The following is a 27253-nucleotide window of genomic DNA, read 5'->3' as shown; positions in this document are numbered from 1 at the left end:
TCCTAAGGGCCCGGGTTCGGTTCCCGGCTGGGTCGGACATTCTCTCCGCTCAGGGACTGGGTGTTGTGTTGTCCTAATCATCATCATTTCATCCCCATAGACGGGCAAGTCGCCGAAGTGGCACCAAAACGAAAGACTTGCACCCGGCGAACGGTCTACCCTACGGGAGACCCTAGTCACACGACATTTACATTTAGTTTGAGATTTGTAAGTCAGTCGCGGATATTGTTGCTATACTACACTGAAAAGCCAAAGAAACTGCTACACTTGCCTAGTATCGTGAATTGGTGTAGCTGTGTATTGGTGTTGTTTGAACTCCTTGATGTATGGCAAGAAATGTAGAGTTCTGTAATGTATATATGAAAAAAGCAAAAGAATGTTGAAATTTTTCATTATTGTAATAAGAATATGTTTATAAAAAAGAGTACTTTGTTAAAAGCTGGTTCGTGCTTAGGGCAATTGTATTTGTAACATGTAATTGCTGTAGGGAAGTCCCTCCGCAACGGAAGTGGCATGGCGCGATGTAAAAGGTGGGTTTGGCTGGCGAACTCAGCTGCTTCTTTTTGTGAACGACAGGCAGTACGTGGCTAGCCTTAGCATGGTACACCTCGACATTGCTAAGAGAGGCAGTTGGAAGATGCATTATAAGGGATTTGCCTCGGATGTGGATCTGGCTATTATTTGGTATTCACAGAATAATAGAATGACCATCGAAACGCACAAATTATAGTATTCCTAGTACTGTAAATATGTTGTCGAGCCAACATTTTAACGCTGAATTTTACAATCACGATCTCATATCAGTTACGTACAATGTAGGTTTCGGCTTTCACGCCGTTATCGAGTATAATGATCTTAGACTATGAGATATACACAGTCCAACACATTTGCTTAACGTGATGCAAGTGGTACAAAATTAGCGTCTTGTAGGAGTGCACCACATTATCGTACAAGCACTTAATATCTGGGAAAGTCAGCCCAAAGCAAGTAAACGCTAGAATCACAAAATGTTGAGCGAGTCTCGTGATTTTTCTTACCAAGGTGTCAGACGCCATGTGGTCACCACCAGTTTCAGTTTGACTGTAGCCGCCCTAGTGGGACAGAGCTCAGGTCTCAAGAGTCATTGTAACAAATGAATAATTCGGAGCCCCCTAGAATTTATTGTAGATGGTATGACGGGTGTTCCCCCTCTTGCTAATTTCTGTCTTCCTGGATTCTCTGCATGAGTGCTTGTCTGTAGACTCATTGTGAAGTAGCTCATTATCCCAATGTTTTCGTGCTGAATTCCCAAGAAAAATTGACGACATTCACTCCTCCATAGTGTGTACGTAAGGGACTAAAGTAGTATAAGATTTTCTATGTTTTGTATATTTCGAATCTGGCATCAAGCTTTGTAAAAACTGACCCGATTCCCGAGTACCGATTAACTGTTATTCAAGATTATTCCACTTTCATTTTCCTTCAGAAAGATGACTGTACAGTGAACATCATTTGTATCTTGCGCTAAGTGGCGACCACGGATGTTGTCTACAAGTCAACATACATATACCGGATGTCTTTCCTAAGACACATCAGCCCCATTTCCATGCTATTACATCAGATGTTTCCAGCCGATCAGTTCCAGTCATTCCACAAGGAAGGAGGTACACGGCTCGTGTTGTGTGTAATTCAACCACGCCCAGACGGTCAATACCGCGGTTCGATCGCGTTCACATTGTTACCTTGTGCCAGGAAGGGCTCTCAACAAGGGAAATGTCCAGGCGTCTCGGAGTGAACCAAAGCGCTGTTGTTCGGACATGGAGGAGATAGAGAGAGACAGTAACTGTCGGTGACATGCCTCGCTCAGGCCGCCCAAGGGCTACTACTGGAGTGGATGACTGCTACCTACGGATTATGCCTCGGAGGAACCCTAACAGCAACGCCACCATGTTGAATAATGCTTTTCGTGCAGCCACAGGACGCCGTGTTACAACTCAAACTGTGCGCAATAGGCTGTATGATGCGCAACTTCACTTCCTACGTCCATGTCGAGGTCCATCTTTGTAACCACGACAGCATGCAGCGCGGTACAGATGGGCCAAGTAACAAGCCGAATGGACCGCTCAGGATTGGCATCACGTTCTCTTCACCGATGAGTGTCGCATATACCTTCAACCAGACAGTCTTCAGAGACATGTTTGGAGCCGGCCGCTGTGGCCGAGCGGTTCTAGGTGCTTAAGTCTGGAACCGCCCTGTTGCTACGGTCGCAGATTCGAATCCTGCCTCGGGCATAGATGTGTGTGATGACCTTAGGTTAGTTAGGTTTAAGTAGTTCTAAGTCTCGGGGACTGATGACCTCAGATGTAAAGTCCCATAGTACTTACTCATTTGAGCCACATTTGGAAGCAACCTGGTCAAGCTGATTGTCCAACGAGTGCAGCAAGGTGGAGGTTCCCTGCTGTTTTGGGGTGACATTATGTGGGGTCAACGTACGCCGATGGTGGTTATGGAAAGAGCCGTAACGGCTGTACAATGTGTGAATGCTATCCTCCGACCGATAGTGCAACCATATCGGCAGCATACTGGTGAGGCATTCGTCTTCATGGACGATAGTTCGCGCCCCCATCGTGCACATCTTTGTGAATGACTTCCTTCAGGATAACGACATCACTCGACCTGAGTGGCCATCATGTTCTGCAGACATGAACCCTATCGACATGTCTGAGATAGACTGAAAAGGACTGTGTATGGACGACCTGACCCACCAACCACTCTGAGGGATCCACGCCGAATCGCCGTCGAGGAGTGGGACAATCTGGACCAACAGTGCCTTGGTGAACTTGTGGATACTACGCCACGACGAATACAGGTATGCATCAATGCAAGAGCACGTGCTACGGGATATTAGGGGTACCAGTGTGTACAGAAGTCTGGACCAAGAATTCTGAAGGTCTCGCTCTATGGTTCTACAACATCCAATTGGTTTCCATGAACAACAAAAAGGGCGGAAATGATGTTTATGTTGATCTCTGTTCGAGTTTTCTGTACAGATTCCGGAACTCTCGGAAACGAGCTGATGCGAAACGCTTTTTGATGTGTGTATATAAATGGAGTTAGCCTAAACAAATACTACTCTTAGCGTGTTTCAAGCGACTTTCAGTGTCAGCGGAAAAAGTCAGTCCATATTTCTTATAAACTAGACCAATGAACCAGTTATGTTCAGAAACTTAACAGCGTTTGATCCACCATTGGAACACAATACAGAAGCGATTCTGCATACCACGGAATCGACGAATCGTTGGTAACTTTTCAGAGGTATGGGCACCAGAAGTCTACGCATAAGTAACGTAAATTCCATAATTACGGGACAGTGTTTTGTCAGTGCGAAGTTAGCATCCGATAGTGTTCCAGGTGCATTCCATCGGGTTCAAATCAAGCGAATTTGGCGGTTAAGACATGGACATGAGATTGACTGTCACGCTCTTCATCACACGATTTTGGTCTTGTGACACCGCCAGCTATCCTAGTGAAAGATGGAAGACATAAATTATGCGAGTGGTCCGCATTAATGTTCTCGTAGTTCACAAGTGTCATGGTGTCTTCGATTACTACCACATGTGTCACGGAAGCCTAGGTGAATGCTCTCTATAGCATAATACTGCCCCAACCGGCCTCCATCCTTAGCACATTGCATTCTCCCAACAGCCGATCGTCTAAATAACAGGACATTCGGACACGACCATTGATCTGGTGTGACAGAAAGCGTGATCCATCGTCTGTCTAGTACCCTACGACTATACTTAACGATGTCCTCGAGTCAACATGGGAACACGTGTTGCCCGCCTCTCGTGGTCGTGCGGTAGCGTTATCGCTTCCCACGCCCGGGTTCCCGGGTTCGATTCCCGGCGGGGTCAGGGATTTTCTCTGCCTCGTGATGGCTGGGTGTTGTGTGCTGTCCTTAGGTTAGTTAGGTTTAAGTAGTTCTAAGTTCTAGGGGACTGATGACCGTAGCAGTTAAGTCCCATAGTGCTCAGAGCCATTTGAACCATTTTTTTTGAACACGTGTTGACATCTGCTGAGGAGTCCCATGCTCAGTATGTGCACTGAACAGCGTTTTCTGGAACAATTGTGCCTGTACCAGTACGCTATTAACAGATCTGCCACAGGTCTCCGACTGTCCTACTTTACAGAGGTGGCAAGCCAGTAACATCCACGTCCGAGGTGAGCGTAGACTCCAACGCCTTGTTGCCTACTCATGGTTTCACTGTCTTCAACCACTTACCAAAGGCGTTCGCTACAGTGACATCTGAAAATTCTATTAGCCTTGCTGTTTCCGAGGTTCTTGTTTCCAGACATCGTGCCCATAACAGTCTCCCGTGTGTCTGTGGCCTGTAATATTTGATATAGCTATTAGCGTGGAGGCTTCCATAGATAGCAAGAACTATCGGGCCTGCTCATCTACCTTAGTGTAGAGTGCAGCTCTCGCAGAATCATTGGTAGTTTTGAACTACACTGTAAGACACAAAAAAAGAACGTTGCACGAAGGAATTCTTCGAATGGGACAAAATCGGCAAATGTCATGTACAAGTGCAGACAAACGAAAGATTACAAATTCAGAAAAATTGGATGATTCCTTCAAGAGAAAGAGCTTAATAAATTAAGTAATTCAGTAGCGCCTTGGTTCACCTCTGACCACATTGCCAGCAGTTATTAGGACCGCCAACCAGTAGCGATCGTTAGGGGTGCCATCTCGTTTCTCGATCCTTTGGTTGTCATCCGCGGTACCATTACCGCACAGCGGCAAGTCGACGGTATTCCACGCCCCGTTTTGTTGCCCTTCATGGCAAGGCATATTAGGCTTACATTCCAGCAAGATCATGCCCGCCTGCACACGGCGACAGTTCTGCTGCTTGTCTTCAAGCTTGCCAAAACCACGTTAACTAGCAAGGTCGCTGGATCTCTCCCCAATTGAGAACGTTGGAACATTATCGGCAGAGACCTCCAACCAGCTCGGGATCTTGACGATCAAACACGAGACTTCGACAGAAGTTGGCACGATATCCATCAGGAGGACACCCAACAACTCTATCAAGCAGTGCCAAGTCCGCAGCTCGTGGTCGTGCGGTAGCGTTCTCGCTTCCCGCGCCCGGGTTCCCGGGTTCGATTCCCGGCGGGGTCAGGGATTTTCTCTGTCTCGTGATGACTGGGTGTTATGTGATGTCCTTAGGTTAGTTAGGTTCAAGTAGCCCTAAGTTCTAGGGGACTGATGACCACAGATGTTAAGTCCCATAGTGCTCAGAGCCAATCAGTGCCAAGCCAAATAACTGTTTGCATGTAATGGCCAGAGATGGACCAACACGTTATTGAATTGTTCAGTTTGTGACGCTCTCTCTCTTGAATAATTCATCGAATTTGAAATTACCATCATTTGTTATTCTGTGTATGTACATTACGTCTACTGTCACTTGTCTTATCCCCACAATCCGATAGCACCTTCTTGGCGAGTCGTTTTTTTTTTCTGTGAAGCCATTTTAAAAGCCATATAATTGAGAACAGTTTGAGATGTCCGTTCCCGGTAGCAGAGTGGTCAGCGCGACAGAATGTCAATCCTAAGGGCCCGGGTTCGGTTCCCGGCTGGGTCGGACATTCTCTCCGCTCAGGGACTGGGTGTTGTGTTGTCCTAATCATCATCATTTCATCCCCATAGACGGGCAAGTCGCCGAAGTGGCACCAAAACGAAAGACTTGCACCCGGCGAACGGTCTACCCTACGGGAGACCCTAGTCACACGACATTTACATTTAGTTTGAGATTTGTAAGTCAGTCGCGGATATTGTTGCTATACTACACTGAAAAGCCAAAGAAACTGCTACACTTGCCTAGTATCGTGAATTGGTGTAGCTGTGTATTGGTGTTGTTTGAACTCCTTGATGTATGGCAAGAAATGTAGAGTTCTGTAATGTATATATGAAAAAAGCAAAAGAATGTTGAAATTTTTCATTATTGTAATAAGAATATGTTTATAAAAAAGAGTACTTTGTTAAAAGCTGGTTCGTGCTTAGGGCAATTGTATTTGTAACATGTAATTGCTGTAGGGAAGTCCCTCCGCAACGGAAGTGGCATGGCGCGATGTAAAAGGTGGGTTTGGCTGGCGAACTCAGCTGCTTCTTTTTGTGAACGACAGGCAGTACGTGGCTAGCCTTAGCATGGTACACCTCGACATTGCTAAGAGAGGCAGTTGGAAGATGCATTATAAGGGATTTGCCTCGGATGTGGATCTGGCTATTATTTGGTATTCACAGAATAATAGAATGACCATCGAAACGCACAAATTATAGTATTCCTAGTACTGTAAATATGTTGTCGAGCCAACATTTTAACGCTGAATTTTACAATCACGATCTCATATCAGTTACGTACAATGTAGGTTTCGGCTTTCACGCCGTTATCGAGTATAATGATCTTAGACTATGAGATATACACAGTCCAACACATTTGCTTAACGTGATGCAAGTGGTACAAAATTAGCGTCTTGTAGGAGTGCACCACATTATCGTACAAGCACTTAATATCTGGGAAAGTCAGCCCAAAGCAAGTAAACGCTAGAATCACAAAATGTTGAGCGAGTCTCGTGATTTTTCTTACCAAGGTGTCAGACGCCATGTGGTCACCACCAGTTTCAGTTTGACTGTAGCCGCCCTAGTGGGACAGAGCTCAGGTCTCAAGAGTCATTGTAACAAATGAATAATTCGGAGCCCCCTAGAATTTATTGTAGATGGTATGACGGGTGTTCCCCCTCTTGCTAATTTCTGTCTTCCTGGATTCTCTGCATGAGTGCTTGTCTGTAGACTCATTGTGAAGTAGCTCATTATCCCAATGTTTTCGTGCTGAATTCCCAAGAAAAATTGACGACATTCACTCCTCCATAGTGTGTACGTAAGGGACTAAAGTAGTATAAGATTTTCTATGTTTTGTATATTTCGAATCTGGCATCAAGCTTTGTAAAAACTGACCCGATTCCCGAGTACCGATTAACTGTTATTCAAGATTATTCCACTTTCATTTTCCTTCAGAAAGTGTGGGTGTTATGTCAGTAATCTAACAAAGAAAATGCACAATGAATGAAAATAAATGGTTTAGTGACTGTATGGTCATGCCGGAACTCAGCGTATCCATTTGCCAGATGAATCAGGAAGTGCAGGGTTCGAACATCTTAATTTAACAAGTCAGGATCCTGTGCGACAGTTGCACATGCAGTGAACGATTTATACGCCAACGAGGTGAGACACGACAAGTTAAATCTTGCCTTGTGCGCTAGCTCCAATAGATTTCCCCCTGTCTGTCGTGACAACAAAGCCTACGGTTGACCATCGACGAGAGAATATGGTGCAATTAGGCTCACTTTATTATCAGTGGTAACTAAACACAAAATTAAGATACTCCTTCGAAGGACGATATGAGTGATAAGCACAGCTAACAGCCATGCGGAAGACTCGGGTTCGATTCCCGGTACCGCTAGGGATTTCTTTTCTTTGTGAGAGGACTGGAACAGGGTGCACCCAGCCTCGTGTTGCCAACTGAAGAGCTACCTGAGCGAGTAGCAGCGTCTCCAAGGTCTAGAAAGTTGACAAAGTCCGGGAGCGCGATGTGCTGAGCCCACGTCTCTGCATATCACATCCGATGATGCCAGTGGTAAAGGATGACACTGCCATCGGTCGACGCGGAGTTTTTATTTTGAAGAAGCGATAACGCATAAGATTTCCTTTTTACAATATAGAGCTACACTATAGGTCAAATTAAGACACCCCTCCTCTTTTAGCGTTTTTTAAAGTTGCTTCCTGAAACACGCCGTGTTATAAGCTGGAAACTGGTTGCAGGGTAGCACCATTCAATTCCGAAGTTAAGTGATAATGCAAACTCTCCAGTACACGAAAATGGGCCATATACGATGTTAACTGAAGGGGAATAATGTAGTTGCCTGCAAACGATAGGCAGCGATCACAGGAAACGTCTACATCTATATCTACATGGATACTCTGCAAATGACATTTAAGTGCCTGGCAGAGGGTTCATCGACCCACCTTCACAATTCTCTATTAAACCAATCTCGTATAGCACGAGGAAAGAACGAACACCTACATCTTTCCGTACGAGCTCTGATTGCCTTTATTTTATCGTGGTGATCGTTTCTCCCTATGTAGGTCGGTGTCAGCAAAATATTTTCGCATTCGGAGGAGAAAGTTGGTGATTGGAATTTCGTGAGATACGTCGCAACGAAAAACGCCTTTCTTTTCATGATGTCCAGACCAAATCCTGTATCATTTCTGTGACACTCTCTCCCATATTTCCCGATAATACAAAACGTGCTGCCCATCTTTGAACTTTTTCGATGTACTCCGTCAGTCCTATCTGGTAACGATCCCACACCGCGCAGCAGTATTCTAAAAGGGGACGGACAAGCGTAGTGTAGACAGTCTCGTTAGTAGATCTGTTACATTTTCTAAGAGTCCTGCCAACAAACGCAGTCTTTGGGTAGCCTTCCCAACAACGTTTTCTATGTGTTCCTTCCAATTTAAGTTGTTCGTAAATGTAATACCTAGGTATTTAGTTGAATTTTTGGCTTTTATAACAGACTGATTTATCGTGTAACGAATTCCTTTTAGCACTCATGTGGATGACCTCACGCTTTTCGTTATTTAGGGTCAACTGCCAATTTTTGCACCATTCAGATATCTTTTTCAAATAGTTTTGCAATTTATTTTGATCTTCTGATTACTTTATTAGTCGATAAACGACAGCGTCATCTGCAAACAACCTAAGACGACTGGTCAGATTATCTCCCAAATCGTTTATATAGATAAGGAACAGAAAAAAGGGCCTATAACACTACCTCGGGGAAGCTAGAAAACACTTCTGTTTTACTTGATGACTTTCCATCAATTACTACGAACTGTGACAGGAAATCACAAATTCAGTCACATAACTGAGACGATTTCCATAAGCACGCAATTTAACTACAAGCCGCTTGTGTGGTATAGTGTCAAAAGCCTTCCGGAAATCCAAAAATTCGAAATCGATCTGAAATCGCTTGTCAGTAACACTCAACACTTCATGTAAAAAAAGAGCTAGATGTGTTTGACAGGAACGATGTTTTCTAAACCCGTGTTGACTGTGTGTCAATAGACCGTTTTCTTCGAGGTAATTCATAATGTTTGAACACAATATATGTTCCAAAATCCTGCTGCATATCTACGTCAACGATATGGGCCTGTAATTTAGTGGATTAATCCTACTACCTTTCTCGAATATTGGTGTGACCTGTGAAAACTTTTCAGTCTTTGGCTACTGCTCTTTCGTCGAGCGAACGGTTGTATATGATTGTTAGGTATGGAGCTACGTAAAGGTGCTACATAAAGGGAAATATCACGAAAGCATTTTCCACATTATGGAAAACTACTTGCATGTCTTTGGATTTTGGTTCAAGGGCGTACAAAAATTATAGGTGGATATTTCAAAGCGGTTTTGAAAAGCGTGCGATAGGAGAAAGCAAGGAAAGGACCTCCTTTCACTTAGGTCTCTAGATATGCGTTACTCTAACGTTTGAAAGACTCATAACTGGTTATGTCTTGTTGGAGAGAAGTTGTTGTTGTTGTGGTGTTCAGTCCTGAGACTGGTTTGATGCAGCTCTCTATGCTACTCTATCTTGTGCAAGCTTCTTCATCTCCCAGTACCTACTGCAACCTACATCCTTCTGAATCTGCTTAGTGCATTCATCTCTTGGTCTCCCTGTACGATGTTTACCCTCCACGCTGCCCTCCAACGCTAAATTGGCGATCCCTTGATGCCTCAGAACATGTCCTACCAACCGGTCCCTTCTTCTTGTCAAGATGTGCCACAAACTCCTCTTCTCCCCAATTCCATTCAATACCTCCTCATTAGTTATGTGATCTACCCATCTAATCTTCAGCATTCTTCTGTAGCACCACATTTCGAAAGTTTCGATTCTATTCTTGTCCAAACTATTTATTGTCCATGTTTCACTTCCATAGATGGCTACACTCCATACAAATACTTTCACAAACGACTTCTTCACACTTAAATCTATACTCGATGTTAACAAATTTTTCTTCTTCAGAAACGCTTTCCTTGCCACTGCCAGTCTACATTTTATATCCTCTCTACTTCGACCACCATCAGTTATTTTGCTCCCCAAACAGCAAAACTCCTTTACTTGAAGTGTCTCATTTCCTAATTTAATCCCCTCGGCATCACCCGACTTAATTCGACTACAACTGTTAATCGAGTCCGCTGAGCCTGCGATCGGTTGGTGGGCAGGCCCTTTTCAGCAAGCAGCATGGCGCTGGATGCTGCGCCGCCTTTGTGGCGTGGCCTGGTCAGGAACAAAGCGTGACCGCCGTGCTGCCCCCACCAACAGCGCGCTTCCTGGAACGCGGCTGGGACGGCAATTAGCCGGCGACCTGCCGCTTTGCCACGGACAGTCTTCCGCGCCGGCGGGGATTTATGTGCTCCAGCGGTTCTCACCTCGGCAGGCGAGCCGTCACGACCGGGGATACTCTGCCCCGGCGCGTACCACGTTCGCTGTGGCTATCGTACGTCTGTGAATAAACGAAACTAGTGGTCACATATAAAGATTTAAATTTTTATTGACATAAAAAAGCTTACAGGAAGTGTTGAACGAAATCGTCACAGTGACAAATACAGTGACGGAAAAGAGAAAAACTGCAGCACCAAAAAGGAGTTGTAAGATGTAAACGAAAGCTGATAGGCGTGTGTTTACATCTGAAAGAAGACGTATGTTCCAAATTTGCGCCAGTCGCGTATTGGTGGCGCTAGTAGTGCCAGTATGAAGATACAAATCAAGTTTGCTTTAAACACACCCTGTTACGGTCGTGAGCGTTCGTTACCTTTGACATTGGGCGTTGTGCCTTATTAGTAAAATGGAAATGCCGTGTGAGCATATCTGGGATGCCTTGCAACGTGCTGTTCAGCAGACATCTCTATCTCCTCATACTTTCACGGATTTATAGACAGCCCTGCACGAATCATGGTGTCAGTTCCCTCCAGCACTACTTCACACATTAGTCGAGTCCACGTCACGTCGTGTTGCGGCACTTCTGCGTGCTAGTGGGGGCCCTACACGGTACTAGGCAGGTGCACCAATTTATTTGGCTCTTCAGTGAAGTATAGCAACGGTATCCGTGACTGACTTACAAATCTCAAACTAAATGTAAATGTCGTGTGACTAGGACCTCCCGTCGGGTAGACCGTTCGCCTGGTCCAAGTCTTTCGAGTCTACGCCACTTCGGCGACTTGCATGTCGATGGAGATGAAATGATGATGATAAAGACAACAGAACACCCAGTTCCTGAGCGGAGGAAATCTCCTACCCAGCCGGGAATCGAACCCGGGCCGTTAGGTACGACATTCCGTCGCGCTGACCACTCAGCTACCAGGGTCGGACACTCAGTAAAAATGTCTTTAAGGCGACAATGGCGACATTCTCAACACCTCATTGAGTTTGAACGAGGTCTTGTAACAGGGCTACGAGAAGGTGGATATTCCTTCTGCAAAATTGCAGAAAGACTTGGCAGGAATGTAGCCACTGTTTATGACTGCATAAGCGGTTGTCACGGGAGTGTACTGTCGTAAGATGACCGGGCTCCAGAGGGTCATGTGGCATTGACGAGAGGGAAGACTATTGTGTTCGGTGTGTGGCTCTGGCGCATCGTACTGCATCTGCAGCGGCAATTTGAGCAGCAGGTGGCACCACCGTTGACACAACGAACTGTTACAAATCGGTTAGTTCAAGGAGAAATCCAAGACAGGTGCTCTGTGGCGTGCATTGTACTGACCACAAACAACCTCCATTTCCGACTTCAGTGGTGTCGAGCGAGAGCTCATTGGAGGGCAGGGAAGAGGTCTGTTGTATGTTCCGATGAAAGCAGAGTGACGTGATGGCCGTGCGAAGGTTACAAGGTGGCCAGTTGTGGGTTTGCGATCACCCTGTCTGTATGCTAGACACACTGGAATGGATCTACACCTGGAATTATGGTCTGGGATGCGATTTAGTATGACAGAATCCCGCTTATCGTATTACAGTTATCCCTCGGACCCTGATTGCAAAATTGTACGTCAATCTGTTGATTCGACCTGTTGTGCTGCCGATCATGAAAAGCAGTCTAGGAGATGTTTCCCAACAGAGAAAAACTCGCCCATATACCAGTGTCGTAACACGCTCTACGGAGTGTCGACATGTTACCTTGCCCTGCTCGATCACCAGATCTCTGTCCAATGGAGCATATATCGGACATCGTTGGATGACAACTACAGCGTCATCCACAGACAACATTAACCGTCCCCGTATTGACAGACTAAGTGCAACAGGCATGAAACTCCATTCCACAAGTAGGCATCCAGAATCTATAGATACAATGCATGCACGTTTGCATGTTTGCATTCAACATTCTGGTGGTATTACCGATTATTAACGTAATAGCATTTCACAATTGCAATGGCTAATCTTGCACTTACATTAACCTGTGTTCTTGCAATGTTAATCTTTTAAACTTGTTACGTAGACAAATGTATTCCCGAAATTTCATTACTCCACATTAATTATTTTGGTGTTGCAATTTTTAAAAGAATTTGTACATTTCGTATCTTGAGCGTCAAGAGGATACATGGCAATGTTGTTCAAAGTTCATTTGCACTGATCTGTCTTTGAACACAGGTCTAGTCTTGAATCCAGTGAATGTTGACTGAAACGGTAGGAGCGTGGGTGGTGGAGTCAAAGGTTCTTTTGTTTTTACTAGACAATGTTCAATTTGTAATTTATCAGCAGAAACTAAATCTGAATTTTATACATGATTTTTAGAACGATTTCACCATGGCTGATTACAACAGTTTGACCTCGAAATATATCTGATCACATTTTGCTTTAAGACAACAAATCTTTGACCTTACACCTAGTAGCAAAATTTATGGCTGTAATCTCTTGCGCAAATTATATTAAAAAAAAAAAGAACTCTGGCATACATGTTTTATTAAGGCACAATGATTCACGAAAGGTGATAAACTGAGTGCTAATGACCAATATGAAATCCCAAAATAATGTCACGTCGAAGAAGGTGTAATTAGATTAATGACGAACACTAACTTCACTTAACGAAGGTTTATTCAGCACTTTCACTTACAAGAGAGCGGAGCGAACTGCCTCTGGCAAGAATACATACAGTATATGTACAGTTACAGAACATTCCAGTACAATGATTCTTGACATTTGTAGATGCTTCTAAAATGTACTCGAACTGAATATAGAAATTAAAAGTTTAGAATTCAGGTGTGTTTCGAACTCACGACCCTCCATGCAACAATCTAATATCATAACCACTACACCACGGTGGCTGCGCCACGCAGTTTCTTCTGCGACATTCCTCCTCCTTAAGAGAACAGCGTCTCGGTGCTACGTCGTCCTAGTCCGGGAACGAGTCATCGGTCCTGCATACTCCGACTGCCGATGACTGATGTTCGCCCTGACGGTGGTCTTAGAACTTTCTTTGCCGCTACGCTCTTCGTCACCTTTTCGCTTGTTGCTTGTCGCTGGAGCTCCGAATTTACCCTGGATTGCAGAATCCTTATAGGGCTTCATTCGAAGGACATGGACCGTATCTCTGATCTTTCGTTGTCGTGTCGGGGTCGAAATCTTCAACTTCATAAATAACATCCGACAACTGTTTTACAACATTATAAGGCCCAAAGTAGCGCCTGAGGAGCTTCTCAGAGAGACCAACATTCCGAACAGGAGCGAAGACCCAGACGAGGTCACCAGGCTATAGACAACAGGGCGGTACCTCGCGTCGTACCTTCCTCGATCGTTTTCTTGAGCCTCCAGCGTGCGGAATTGAGCTAACTGCCGAGCTTCCCCAGCTCTTGTTAACACCTGGCCCATGTCGTCGTCCACGTCATCAGAATGTAACGGAAATACAGTGTCCATCGTCGTAGTCGCCTCACGCCCATGCACCAGGAAAAATGACGTAAATCCTGTGGTGTCTTGTTTGGCGGTGTTGTAGACAAACCTCACGAAGTGTAGCACCTCATCCCAATTGCTCTGCTCAACATTGACGAACATCGATAGCATGTCGGCCAAGATCTCATTAAGGCGTTCTGTAAGCCCGTACCAACCGTGTTGCGGATGGTAGGCAGTCGTCATGTGACGAGTAATGTAGCACCGACGGTTTATCTCTGTCACAAGATTCGATTGAAAAACTTTCCCTCGATCTGTAATTAACGACCTTGGGGCACCGTGTTTTAATGTCTTCCACGATGAATTTGGCTACCTCGAATGCTTGGGCTGTTCTCACGGCTTTTGTAATGGCATAGCGTGTCAGATAATCAGTGCAAACAATAATCCATTTATTGCCACTAGCAGACGTTGGAAATCGTCCGAGGAGGTCAATCACAACACGCTGGAAAGGCGTTTCGGCTGGTGGAATTGGTATGAGTCGGCCAGGTGGTTTCTGAGGAACTGTCTTTCTCCTCTGGCTATATCGACAGTGCGACACATAGTGATGGACACTCCTAAATAAACCTGGCCAGCAAAATCTCTTGCGGATCCTATCATATGTCTTGTTGTTGCTGTTGTTGTTTGATGCAGCTCTCCATGCTACTCTATCCTGTGCAAGCCTCTTCATCTCCCAGTACTTGCTGCAACCTACATCCTTCTGAATCTGTTTAGTGTATTCATCTCTTGGTCTCCCTCTACGATTTTTACCCTCCACGCTGCCCTCCAATACTAAATTGGTGATCCCTTGATGCCTCAGAACATGTCCTACCAACCGATCCCATCTTCTGGTCAAGTTGTGCCACAGACTCCTCTTCTCCCCAATTCTATTCAATACCTCCTCATTAGTTATGTGATCTACCCATCTAATCTTCAGCATTCTTCTGTAGCACCACATTTCGAAAGCTTCTATTCTCTTCTTGTCCAAACTATTTATCGTCCATGTTTCACTTCCATAGATGGCTACACTCCATACAAATACTTTCAGAAACGACTTCCTGAATGTCTTTATAAACCCTAAATGTCCGGCCTCAGGTGCGTCATGGAATTTCTGTAGAACATCTAAGCGCACGTGTTTAGGAATCACTGGTAGCCACTTCTTTCCAAACGGATCAAAGTTTTTCTTGCAAAGTAATCCATTAACTACCTTAAACTGTCCTTTTACATCCTCTGACCGATTTAACGCAAGCATAATTTGAGATATCTTGGAGTCCTTCTTCTGCTTAGCAGAAAGATCCTGGAGTGCAGCGAGACAGTCACTATGTTCATCAAAGTCTTGATGGTCTTGCACAGGGTTTCTTGGCAGACAGTCGGCATCTTGGTGTTTTCTGCCACGTTTGTACACTATGGTAATGTCATACTCTTGAAGACGTAGTGCCCATCTGGCGAGTCGCCCTGTTGGATCCTTAAGACGTGTCAACCAACAAAGTGAATGATGGTCTGTAACAACTGTGAATGGCCTTCCCTAGAGATACAGTCGAAATTTGCACATGGCCCAGACCACAGCAAGACATTGTCTTTCTCTAGTTGAGTAGTTTCTCTCGGCTTTTGTAAGTGTCCTAGAAGCATAGGCTATATATAACCTTCTCTTTTCCATCCGAAATTTGCACCAGAACAGTTGCTCTCTCATCATACAGATCAAGTACAGTGTCAGTTGTCAGAGCTTTTCGCAGCACATCGAAAGAATCTTGTTGAGCACCACCCTAGATATATTTATCATCAGCTTTTAACAACTCTTGGAGTGGCCTGGCGTTGATACAAAAATCCTTGATAAAACGACAGTAATAAGAATATAATCCCAGGAAGCTTCTCACATCTCTAATACTTTTAGGAATAAGAAATTCCGTTATAGATCTCACCTGCTCTGGGTCTGGCTGCACACCTTCGTTTGACACAAGGTGTCCAAATATTTTGATTTCCTTTGCTCCAAAGAGACACTTTCTTGGATTAAGTTTCAATCCGCCTTGTTGGAGACACTTACGAAAGGCCCTCAGTCTTTTTACGTGTTCATCAAATGTCTCTGAGAACACTATAATGTCATCTAAATAACAAAGACACATATTCAACTTCAAGCGACTTAGAAGATTAACCATCATCCGTTCAAAAGTTGCTGGTGCATTACACAAACCAAACTGCATTACGTTAAACTCATACAATCCCTCAGGGGTGATGAATGCAGTTTTCTCACGATCAGCCTCATCTACTTCGATGTTCCAGTATCCCGAGTACATGTTCATGGTTGAAAAAGTCCTCCCTCAGACAATCTGGTGTATCGTCAATTCGTGGAAGGGGATAAACGTCCTTTTTAGTTATCCTATTAAGCTTCCTGTAATCAACACAAAAGCGCCAACTGCCGTCCTTCTTCCTGACGAGAACCACTGATGACGACCATGGGCTCTGCGAAGGCTGAATAATGTCATTCTTCATCATTTTCTCCACCTTGTCGCGAATTATTCGACGTTCCATTGTTATCACACGGTATGCTCTCTGCCTTGTTGGTTGACGGTCTCCAGTGCTAATCCGGTGCTTCACCGTCAATTTGTCTATTTTGCTCTTCACCTGTGGATTGAAGCATTCAGAGAACTCTTGAAGGATGGCAAGTAGCTTCTTCTGTTGTTCCTTAGTGAGATATGGTGATAGTCAAGCTAGAAGATCTTGTCTCGTAGTGGTAGCGCCAATTTCGTCCACATACTCGCCAAGGGAGGTTTCTATGACGCTCAGCTGTTGGGCAATTAACGGCTCAGCGTTTGCTACGCACATGCATCTTGGAAGGATCTGCGGTTCTCCGCGACAGTTAACTATCCACAATTCACCGAATCCGTTCATAAACGAGACGACAGAGGCTGGGATGACCAAGCTATTCTTCAGTGGTATGCTTCTCTTACATTCGACTACAAGATCCATAGGTTGATGCATGGCATGACAACCTTCAGCAGAGATGTTTTTCTGTCGACGAATACGGTTTTCTGCAACTGGCGACGGTACTTCTCCGAAATGGCAGAATATGATGCTCCAAAGTCCACAAAAGCTTGGGCTGGTTGGCCATCCATGAGGATATCGACGTAGTTTCCAATTATTTTTATAGTGATCGACGGCGGAGGATTTTTGTTTTCGGTGGCCTCACCTCCAACGAAGGTCGCACCCTTTAGTTCACCAGGTTGCGGCGGCTAGGCCATCGGCTGGAGCTTCTAAACGGCCATGGAGACCTCGATCAGCGTGTTGGGGAGCGTCCTCTCCAGCGGCTAGCTTGCGGCGATGATGACCTACGTCGTCCTGCACCCACATCTTCTTGCTCATCTTCCTCGTCCCGGAGTTGGCGTTGGCTTAGATCGGTCTACTGTCTTCTGGCGCGGGCGTCATCAAATATCCGCCGCATTTCTCACTATAGCGGACCACATGTCCCGATCGTCCGAAGTGGAAACGTACTGGTTGGTTATCCTGGGTCCTCCAGATGTCAGTTTTCCCTGGTGTCCTAACAGGTTCCTCATGCGGCATTGCAGGAACGTAACTTCGCCTGGGTCTCGACTTTTTCACCGGTTTAAAGGGAAATGAAGGATGAGAGATTGGGTTCAATGTCTGTTCCACTTCCTCCCTCATGACCTCTTGAAGCGTCTTGGTTTTTTGCTTGCCTTAAAATCCAATTGCCTTCTTAACTTCCTCTCTCACTATCTGACGAAGAACACTTGTGAAATCAATTCCTTCCTCCATCACAGACGTCGATACGACGTTTGGAAGCCGTTCAAACTTTTCGCGTGTAATTCTTTTTTGATGTATTGTCTCGATATACTGGCACCACCTTCATTCGAGGATCCATTATTTTACACAGCTCCAAGACGTCTCGAATGTAGGATGCTGTTGTTTCTCCTGGACACTGCGCCCTGCACTTTAATTTATCTTCAGCTTTGCACTTCTGTCGTTGCGTGTCACCGAAATACTTACGCAGTTGCGCCTGGAATACTTCCCAGCTTGTGAACTTCTCCTCGTTGTTCTCATACCATTGCTTGGCAGTGCCCTCCAAGTAGAAAAATACGTTAGCCAAACACACGGTGTCATCCAATTGGTAAATATGGCTATACGCTCATATAACTTCAGCCACTTGTTTGGATCTTGGCTATCGTCACTAGAGAACCCGGAACTGTGTCTCATATGATGGCACACAGTTGCTGTCATCGTAACGTCCTCTTCTTCTTCTGTCTCCGATAGATTGCGATCTATTGAATATGGCTCGAACTCGGGTTTCTCGCCACGTAAACGGCGGCTCTGTCGTGGCCTGATGGGAGCCACTGTGCCGTCGATAATGTGTGCTATCACAAGTTCCAATACCCAGCGAATCCACCAGAATAATGTCACGTCGAAAAAGGTGATATTAGATGAATGACGAACACTAACTTCACTTAACGAAGGTTTATTCAGCACTTGCATATACAAGAGCGCGGATAGAACTGTCTCCAGCCAGAACACATACGGTATATATACAGTGTGACATCCCCTTTGAAAAAGTAAGACTGACATTGCTGGTAAACTTCTACGTTATTTGACTTTCAAACAGCTGAGCAAAACTCAACGTACTCAGACAGTTTTCTCTTTACTTATTCTGATCATCACTAAACTGACACACAGTATTCTTAGCGCAACGCAGTCTGACTTTCAATAATCCCTACAAAAGAATGGCCCTGACTAACAATAACTTATACCTTTCATGAATCACTTACCTCACAAAAATCTTCGTTACTCGAACTACTGCAATACAGCGAGTGCCAAAACTGCTAGCTAAATAAAAGATTCTAACTACTGAAGGCACTAACTACTGATAAATATAGTTAGCAAATGAGGAAAATGGGGGTAAGCTACAGGGCGAGGCGGTTTATATACAACAAGTACAAGAGCGAAGAGGGAATTATAAGAGTAGACGACCAAGAAGGAAGTGTTCGGATTAAAAAGGGAGTAAGACAGGGCCGTATTCTCTCGTCCCTATTGTTCAATCTATACATCAAAGAAGTAATGGTGGAAATAAAATAAAGGTTCAAGAGTGGAATGAAAATTCGAGGTGAAACGGTATAAGTGATAAGATTCGCTTATGACATTGCTATCCTCAGTAAAAGAGAAGAAGAATTACAAGATCTACTGAATGGAATAAACAGTCTAATGAGTACAGAATATGGATTGCGAGTAAATGGAAGAAAGACGAAAGTAATGAGAAGCAGCAGAAATGAGAACAAAAAGAAACTTAACATTAGGACTGATGGCCACGAAGTAGATGATGCTAAGGAATTCTGCTACCTAGGCTGTAAAATAATCCACGACGGGCGGGCGAGGAGCACATAAAAAGCAGACTAGCACTGTAGTACTGGAAAAAGGGCATTCCTTTCCAAGCGACGTCTGCTAGTGTCAAACGTACGCCTTAATTTGAGATAGAAATTTCAGAGAATGTACGTTTACAGCAAGGCATTGTATGGTAGTGAAACATGGACTGCGGGGAAACCGAAACAGAAGAGAATCAAATCATTTGTGATGTCGTGCTACAGAAGAATTTTTAAAATTAGGTAGAGTGATAAGGTAAGAAATGAGGAGGTACTGCACAGAATCGGAGAGGAAAGGGATGTATGGAAAACACTGACAAGAAGAAGGGACAGTGTGGTGTCACCGCCAGACACCACACTTGCTAGGTGGTAGCCTTTAAATCGGCCGCGGTCCGTTAGTATACGTCGGACCCGCGTGTCGCCACTATCAGTGATTGCAGACCGAGCGCCGCCACACGGCAGGTCTAGAGATACTTCCTAGCACTCGCCCCAGTTAGACAGCCGACTTTGCTAGCGATGGTTCACTGACAAATTACGCTCTCATTTGCCGAGACGATAGTTAGCATAGCCTTCAGCTACGTCATTTGCTACGACCTAGCAAGGCGCCATTACCAGTTACTATTGATGCTGTAAAACATGTACCGTCAAGAGCGATGTTCACCAATTATGAATTAAAGTTAAGTATTCCAGTAGTTACGTACGTTCTTTGCTACTATAAATTCCTTGTCCTGTTCTAGACCTCACGCCAGCCTGCGTGAGCTTAAACGCGTGCCTTTCGGCTTCCTCTCATAGTGGGTTGGCTGTCTTGCCAGTCCACAACAGACAGAATGGTAGGACATCAGTTAAGACTGTAGGGAATAACTTCCACGGTACTAGAGCGAACGGTAGAGGGTAAAAACTGTAGTGGAAGACAGAGATTGGAATACATCCAGCAAATAACTGAGGACGTAGGATACAGGTGCTACTCTGAGATGAAGAAGGAAGGAAAGGAAATCGTGACGGGCAGCATCAAACCACTCAGAAGACTGATGACTCGAAAAATTTTGTTGCTTTTGCGTGATGCCTCGGAGAAGATAACTTTCGGTAGAGTACGAGACCACGTCTGTATCTGATCGGTTTAGATGACACCCGTGAAGAGTAATAGTACGGTTCAATAACGAATAGCAACCGCACACCAATACGGAAAGACAAAATGGTTCTTTAGTAAACGGAGTAGTCTCATTTTTTCCTTATGGTGCTAGTACATCGTACATATTTATTTCATACGTCGCGACGCTTTCATCCTCATCTGGTAGGTGTGCTGGCGCCTGTTCGCTCTACCTCTTTAGTGCTCTTTCCCCTCTTGCAAATCGTAAAGACCGATGGAGCTAGTCTCCTACAATTCATTAACATCTGGCTATTCACTGTGTAAAACTCGAGACGCTGTTTAAGTGAACGGCTGAAGCTACAACATTATGGCCGCTGTTTTTTCCACGGATAATGCCAGTTAGGTTTTTATATACGAAAAATTAAGGCTAAACACTGTACTCTAGACCCAATCAAGTACTCGTGCCATTAGTATTAACGTGTGATTTGTAAACCAGTATCCTCTCGAACATGTGAGATATGAAATCAGGAAGTGGGGATCCGGGAGTAGTAGCTACTGAGCCCACAGAAGCAAAACAGTTAACAATCTCTATCCTGTACATGCGAGTGTACAGAGTACACTTGACAATCAGTACCGTCAAACATCACATACTTTAAACGAATGAGCGAGAACCAATGTTTTGCAATTCCATATTCTGATTTATTTCTGAACCAATCTATCAATCAAACTGAAGCCGGCAATCAACATTTATTTGAAAGGTCCTACTACGAAAAAATTGTAAACGCTACAATTTTATGAAAATTACAAGAAACTTTTAAAATTAAAAAAAAAACTTTTTAAAACCATCAGAAAGATAATTCTTAAGACCTTTCAATACATAACGAACCACCATAGAATCTCAAAGCAAACCGCACCATCGCCAAATCAGTTAATATTGCATAAGCAAGAACCTTTCAAAAACCAAATATAAAAAAATACCAGACATATATCGGCTCACAAATAGGCACGCAGAACGAGGACCCAATGACCCCTACCTTACACATCTACTAGGCGTTCACTGTACCTAGAGCAATTCTCGCCACAGATCAAGGCCGTAAACAAGACTAAAATTCTAACTTTCTAAAACAGAGATAGATTAATCAGTCTTAAGCTCGTGAGACAAGGCACAAACTAAATACACATTAATAAAAACATTTTGCCTTTTAATAAAACATGGCCCTTTTATCAAAAGGAAACACGCAGACTTTAGTTATTCAGTGTACGGCTGACAGACATTGCACAATTCAATTTGATAACGACCACAAGCACTAATCAATGGACCTCGTAACGGATCCACTTTTAGAAGCTGGAATAACAGCCTACTAGCCCTTACCGAACACAATTTTGACTTAGGCAAGGATTGAATGACACAGGTACCGTTTTGTGTAGCGGATAACTATGACACGTAATCGGTAACCTGATATTACATTTAAAAAGAAAACAAAAAAAGGCACAAACACAAGATGGTTCAAAGTGGCTCATCGTTTCCAAACGGACGTCCTTATGAATGTGGCCAGGAAGTCGGCGAGCAACAGGAAGCAGACAGGCAGTCTTATTAAAATGGGCTTACTCCCACTGAAAGAGCAGCTACGATATGCGACAACCCTCGTGTGACTGTAACATTTTCCCAGTATACGGAACAGCGACCAGCTCTAACACACGTCTCTTTGTACTGCCCTCTGCGCTTGCCGTGACCAACCGTCCACCTGTGTCCTCGTCCGTTAGAGCACTCATCTATCTCGGTGCGGATTCGCCTGTACTTAACTTCTCCCGAGCATCGCAAATGTCCTCCCGTTCCGGAACCAGGAACTCAACGCACCCGTGAAGACATTCTCTGGTCGTGAGTATCGATACGGAGATATCAGTCATTACGACAAATTAAAACCGCCTAGAGATGGCAACTGGAATCCAAGGACACGCCTTAAATAATTTTTGGTGATCTAAACCTAATTTTCAGAAAATAATCAGTCTTGATCGCAAAAAAAAAAAAATGATTTATTGATGGTGGCCGGTTTTAGTCTTGAAGGACCATCTTGAGACCACAGGAAATCACCATAGGTGACCCGCGTAGGCGCTGACCGGAGATATATTGTGCGCTGGAAACAGCTGACGACTGTGCCTTCTGGCATTTACTACAACTCCGGTCAGCGCCTACGCGAATCACCTATGGCGATTTCCTGTAGTCTCAAGATGGTCCTTCAAGACTAAAACCGGCCACCATCAATAAATCATCTTTTTACGATAAAGACATTATCTTATTAAAATATGCCATTCATGTTGTGGACTGCCGGCCGAAGTGGCCGTGCGGTTAAAAGCGCTGTAGTCTGGAACCGCAAGACCGCTACGGTCGCAGGTTCGAATCCTGTCTCGGGCATGGATGTTTGTGATGTCCTTAGGTTAGTTAGGTTTAACTAGTTCTAAGTTCTAGGGGACTAATGACCTCAGCAGTTTAGTCCCATAGTGCTCACAAGGGAACCTCCCCATCGCACCCCCCTCAGATTTAGTTATAAGTTGGCACATTGGATAGGCCTTGAAAAACTGAACACAAATCAATTGAGAAAACAGGAAGAAGTTGTGTGGAACTGTGAAAAAATAAGCAAAATATACAAACTGAGTAGTCCATGGGAAGATAGGTAACATCACGGACACTGGTATTGTAGGAGCGCCGTGGTCTCGTGGTAACGTTAGCAGCTGTGGAACGAAAGGTCCTTGGTTCAAATCTTCCGTCGAGTCAAAACTTTAATTTTTTATTTTCAGTTTATGTGACAAACTCTTATGTTTTCATCACTTTTTTGGGAGTGATTATCACATCCACAAGAAAACCTAAATCGGGCAAGGTAGAAGAATCTTTTTACCCATTCGCCAAGTGTACAAGTTAGGTGGGTCGACAACATATTCCTGTCATGTGACGCACATGCCGTCACCAGTGTCGTATAGAATATATCAAATGTGTTTTCCTGTGGAGGAATCGGTTGACCTATGACCTTGCGATCAAATGTTTTCGGTTCCGATTGGAGAGGCACGTCCTTTCGTCTACTAATCGCACGGTTTTGCGATGCGGTCGCAAAACACAGACACTAAACTTATTACAGTGAACAGAGACGTCAATGAACGAACGGACAGATAATAACTATGCAAAAATAAAGAAAGTAAAATTTTCACTTGTATGAAGACTTGAACCAAGAACCTCTCCTTCTGCAGCTGCTCACGCTACCACGAGACCACGGCGTTCCTCACCTCACGCGCTCTTTGATGTTGCCTATGCCGCCCATTGACTACTCAGTTTGTATATTTTGCTTATTTTTTCACAGTTTCACACAACTTCTTCCTGTTTTCTCAATTGATCTGTGTTCGGTTTATCAAGGCCTATCCACTGTGCCAAGTTATAACTAAATCTGAGGGGGGTGCGATGGGGAGGTTCCCTTGTCAGAGTCATTTGAACCATTTTTTTTGTTGTGGACTGGCAAGACAGCCAATCCACTATGACAAAGCCGAAAGGCACGCGTTTAAGCTCACGCAGGCTGGCGTGAGGTCTGGAACAGGACAAGGAATTTATAGTAGCAAAGAACGTACGTAACTACTGGAATACTTAACTTTAATTCATAATTGGTGAACATCGCTCTTGACGGAACATGTTTTACAGCATCAATAGAAACTGGTAATGGCGCCTTGCTAGGTCGTAGCAAATGACGTAGCTGAAGGCTATGCTAACTATCGTCTCGGCAAATGAGAGCGTAATTTGTCAGTGAACCATCGCTAGCAAAGTCGGCTGTCTAACTGGGGCGAGTGCTAGGAAGTATCTCTAGACCTGCCGTGTGGCGGCGCTCGGTCTGCAATCACCGATAGTGGCGACACGCGGGTCCGATGTATACTAACGGACCGCGGCCGATTTAAAGGCTACCACCTAGCAAGTGTGGTGTCTGGCGGTGACACCACAATTCAGATACATAGATAATTCAGAAAGTAAGTTACAAGTTACACATGTCGTCACACGTTAAGGCTATTGCTCGGCAACAGTGGCGAGTACCTTTTCCAGGTTTCCCGCAAAAACAGCTCTGCTGCGGTGCAGATGACAGGCGCTTCACAGTGTGCGACTCAAATGATGGCCAACTGCAAACGCACTTCGAAGTTGAAGTTCATAGAACAGTGAGATTCATGTGCGAAAAACGTCAAAATTGCACACAGATTCACCGTGGAAGTCTGGCGATAAATGGATCAAATGCAGTATTGTGTCCAGCCGTAGTGAAACGATGCCAATAATTTGACCAAGACCTAACAGAAGCAGGCAATACTGATCCGGGAGTCCAGATCTCGCATCACGACATTCCCATCTTTTCGACAAACTGAAAGGACTTTGGAGGGGGGAGGGGGATTTGGAGAGATTTTTCAACAATGGGGTGCGTTGACACTGTGTTTCTCAAATGGTACAGTGACCTAGGAGCAAAAATGTATCGTCGATGAACAATTGGTAGAACGTTCTTTACCGAGACTTGGTAACTGAATTCGAAGAAAGTGTTATGTACGAGTATTTGTGCCTCTTTGAAGTGTAGCGCAGAATTCGATAAGAGTTAACTTGGCCTGCCATAATAATGTTTAATTTACTTTATTTTTTGAAGTCCAAAACGGTTCAAATGGCTCTGAAAACTATGGGACTTAACATCTTAGGTCATCAGTCCCTTAGACATAGAACTACTTAAACCTAACTAACCTAAGGGCATCATACACACCCATGCCCGAGGCAGGATTCGAACCTGCGACTGTAGCGGTCGCGCGGTTCCAGACTGAAGCGCCCAGAGCCAATCGGTCACACCGTTTTGAAGTCCCCTCGAAGTTATACGTTTCATAGATTCTATTCACGATAAACACTTCAACATGGTATGTGTCAGTTATACAGAAATTGTTCACTGTTCTTAAACGTGTGTGTGTGTGTGTGTGTGTGTGTGTACGGTGTAGAGGATTTGTGGAGGAACAATACTTTTACCAGAATATCAAAACATTATTACCACCTGTCGGACAGTTATTTCTTTAGACACATGTGACAAACATTTTTTTGTACCTGTTTATTTCACTCGGTTCTACTGAAAATTTATTTATTAGACGGCAGTGCAGATAATATTTTCATCTAGCATTGTATCTGAGAAATATCTAATATTTTCAACCTCAGATACATTACTGATAGCAGATTTCATCAGAAGAAGTATTTACTGCGAGGCTGTTGTTCATATTCACCAGCGCTTAAACAGCTACTAAAGATATATATGTGTGTACCCCACAAATAATTCTAAATACTTTCCTGTTTGTAATAACTACTTTACATTTTTCTACTTTACGTAGATATTATACCAAAATTATGTCCTATTCTACAGCAGCGAATAAAAACGTGCAAAAATGTGTTATATTTTCAATTTCTATCTCCCTAAAATTGACTATTATTCCTTTGACTGAAGTATCCAGACCTATACTTTTTTTCCATTTTGTACTAGTGCGCACAAAAAGTCATACCTTTCTATTCAGATTATTGTTTTTTGATGATATTGTACATTAATTAAAAGGTACTTTCCATAGTATGAACCTGGATGAGTTGTATGGTTTTCTCCATATTTTGTTTCTGAAAGTTAACTCGTTTGTGCAAAACAATTTAGTAATTTGCACCAAAAAATATTTATTCCTTATTCCGTTAATGTTGCTTTCCTCGGATTGACAAAAATTCTTTAAAAAGTGAAATGATATTTTATTAACACATATCGAGAAAGCTAAGGGTGGATTATCAAACTCAACGTTCTCCCATTACTGATGATCGTCCAACTAAGCCACGAACACGCTCTACAGTACAAAGCATCAAGTAGCTACCGGTCTGTTCCCGTTTTCGGCCGCGATGGGTAGCTGCGTGGTTTGGGGCGCCTTGTAACGGTCCGCGCGGCTCGCCCCATCGGAGGTTCGAGTCCTCCCTCGATGTGTGTGTCATCCTTAAAGTAAGTTGGTTTAAGTTAGATTAAGTAGTGTGTAAGATCAGGGACCGATGAACTCAGCACTTTGGTCCCATAAGACCTTACCACGAATTTCCAATTTCCGATTTTTTCCCGTTTTCACTTAAATATTTCTGTTGCGAGTGATACTGAGACTGCTGGAAGAAAGCGTTTGCTTGGTTCGGTATTCTCAGGTTCTCTGTCTGTTTTTGAACACAGATATAAAACGATTAAACAGGAAAATAATAAAAAATGCCAACGAATTTTCTGACTCATCATTTCTTTTCTAAATGTAGTCGTTCAAGAGATATTTTCTTTTATATACATGAATTTTAGTTGTGGTTTTTTTACTTTTACGGTAGTGGTTTTATTTCTATCATTTAACTTTAGATGTACAGTAAAAACTCGATTAACCGTCACTCTTTAAACCGTCAGTTTCTGTTAACCGTCACTGCTGTAACAGCATAATAATACCGTAATATCAGAATGCTCTAAGGTGCAGTGACGCGTTCACTTTGTTTATTTACTCTATTTTAGTGGTAAGTGAATGTACCCGCCCGCCGTAGAATGGTACATAAAATATGACCTTCAGTTGACGTGCTAACACATCTCCCCCTTTTCTTGTCTTTGTCTCACTTGTGAGTCAACAATCACCACTGGATCGGTTTCCAGTTGTGGCGAGAAGACTGCAATTGTCGCAGTGTATCTAGCGGGCTGTGCCGTGTTACGTGTTTTCCACTTGAATAAGCTTTATTGACTAATATTTTACACTACCGTATTTAGTGCAGGTGTGTGTGATACAG

The 27253-nt window shown here is 44.0% G+C and overlaps 1 protein-coding gene across 1 annotated transcript in view; it reads right to left on the bottom strand.

Moving 5' to 3' along the window:
• Nucleotides 1-27253, bottom strand: part of LOC126455951 (protein Wnt-11b-2-like) — a 278412-nt gene that overhangs the window by 206815 nt on the left and 44344 nt on the right. The window contains exon 2 of the mRNA XM_050091708.1: nucleotides 10521-10594. Coding sequence (XP_049947665.1) covers nucleotides 10521-10594 — 74 coding nt within the window. The remainder of the gene's footprint in view (nucleotides 1-10520; nucleotides 10595-27253) is intronic.

Source organism: Schistocerca serialis, chromosome 2 (genome assembly GCF_023864345.2).
Source record: "Schistocerca serialis cubense isolate TAMUIC-IGC-003099 chromosome 2, iqSchSeri2.2, whole genome shotgun sequence".
NCBI classification, from domain to species: domain Eukaryota; kingdom Metazoa; phylum Arthropoda; class Insecta; order Orthoptera; family Acrididae; genus Schistocerca; species Schistocerca serialis.
The sequence above is the reverse complement of the archived record's forward strand: the minus strand, read 5'-3'. Positions and strand labels throughout refer to the sequence as shown.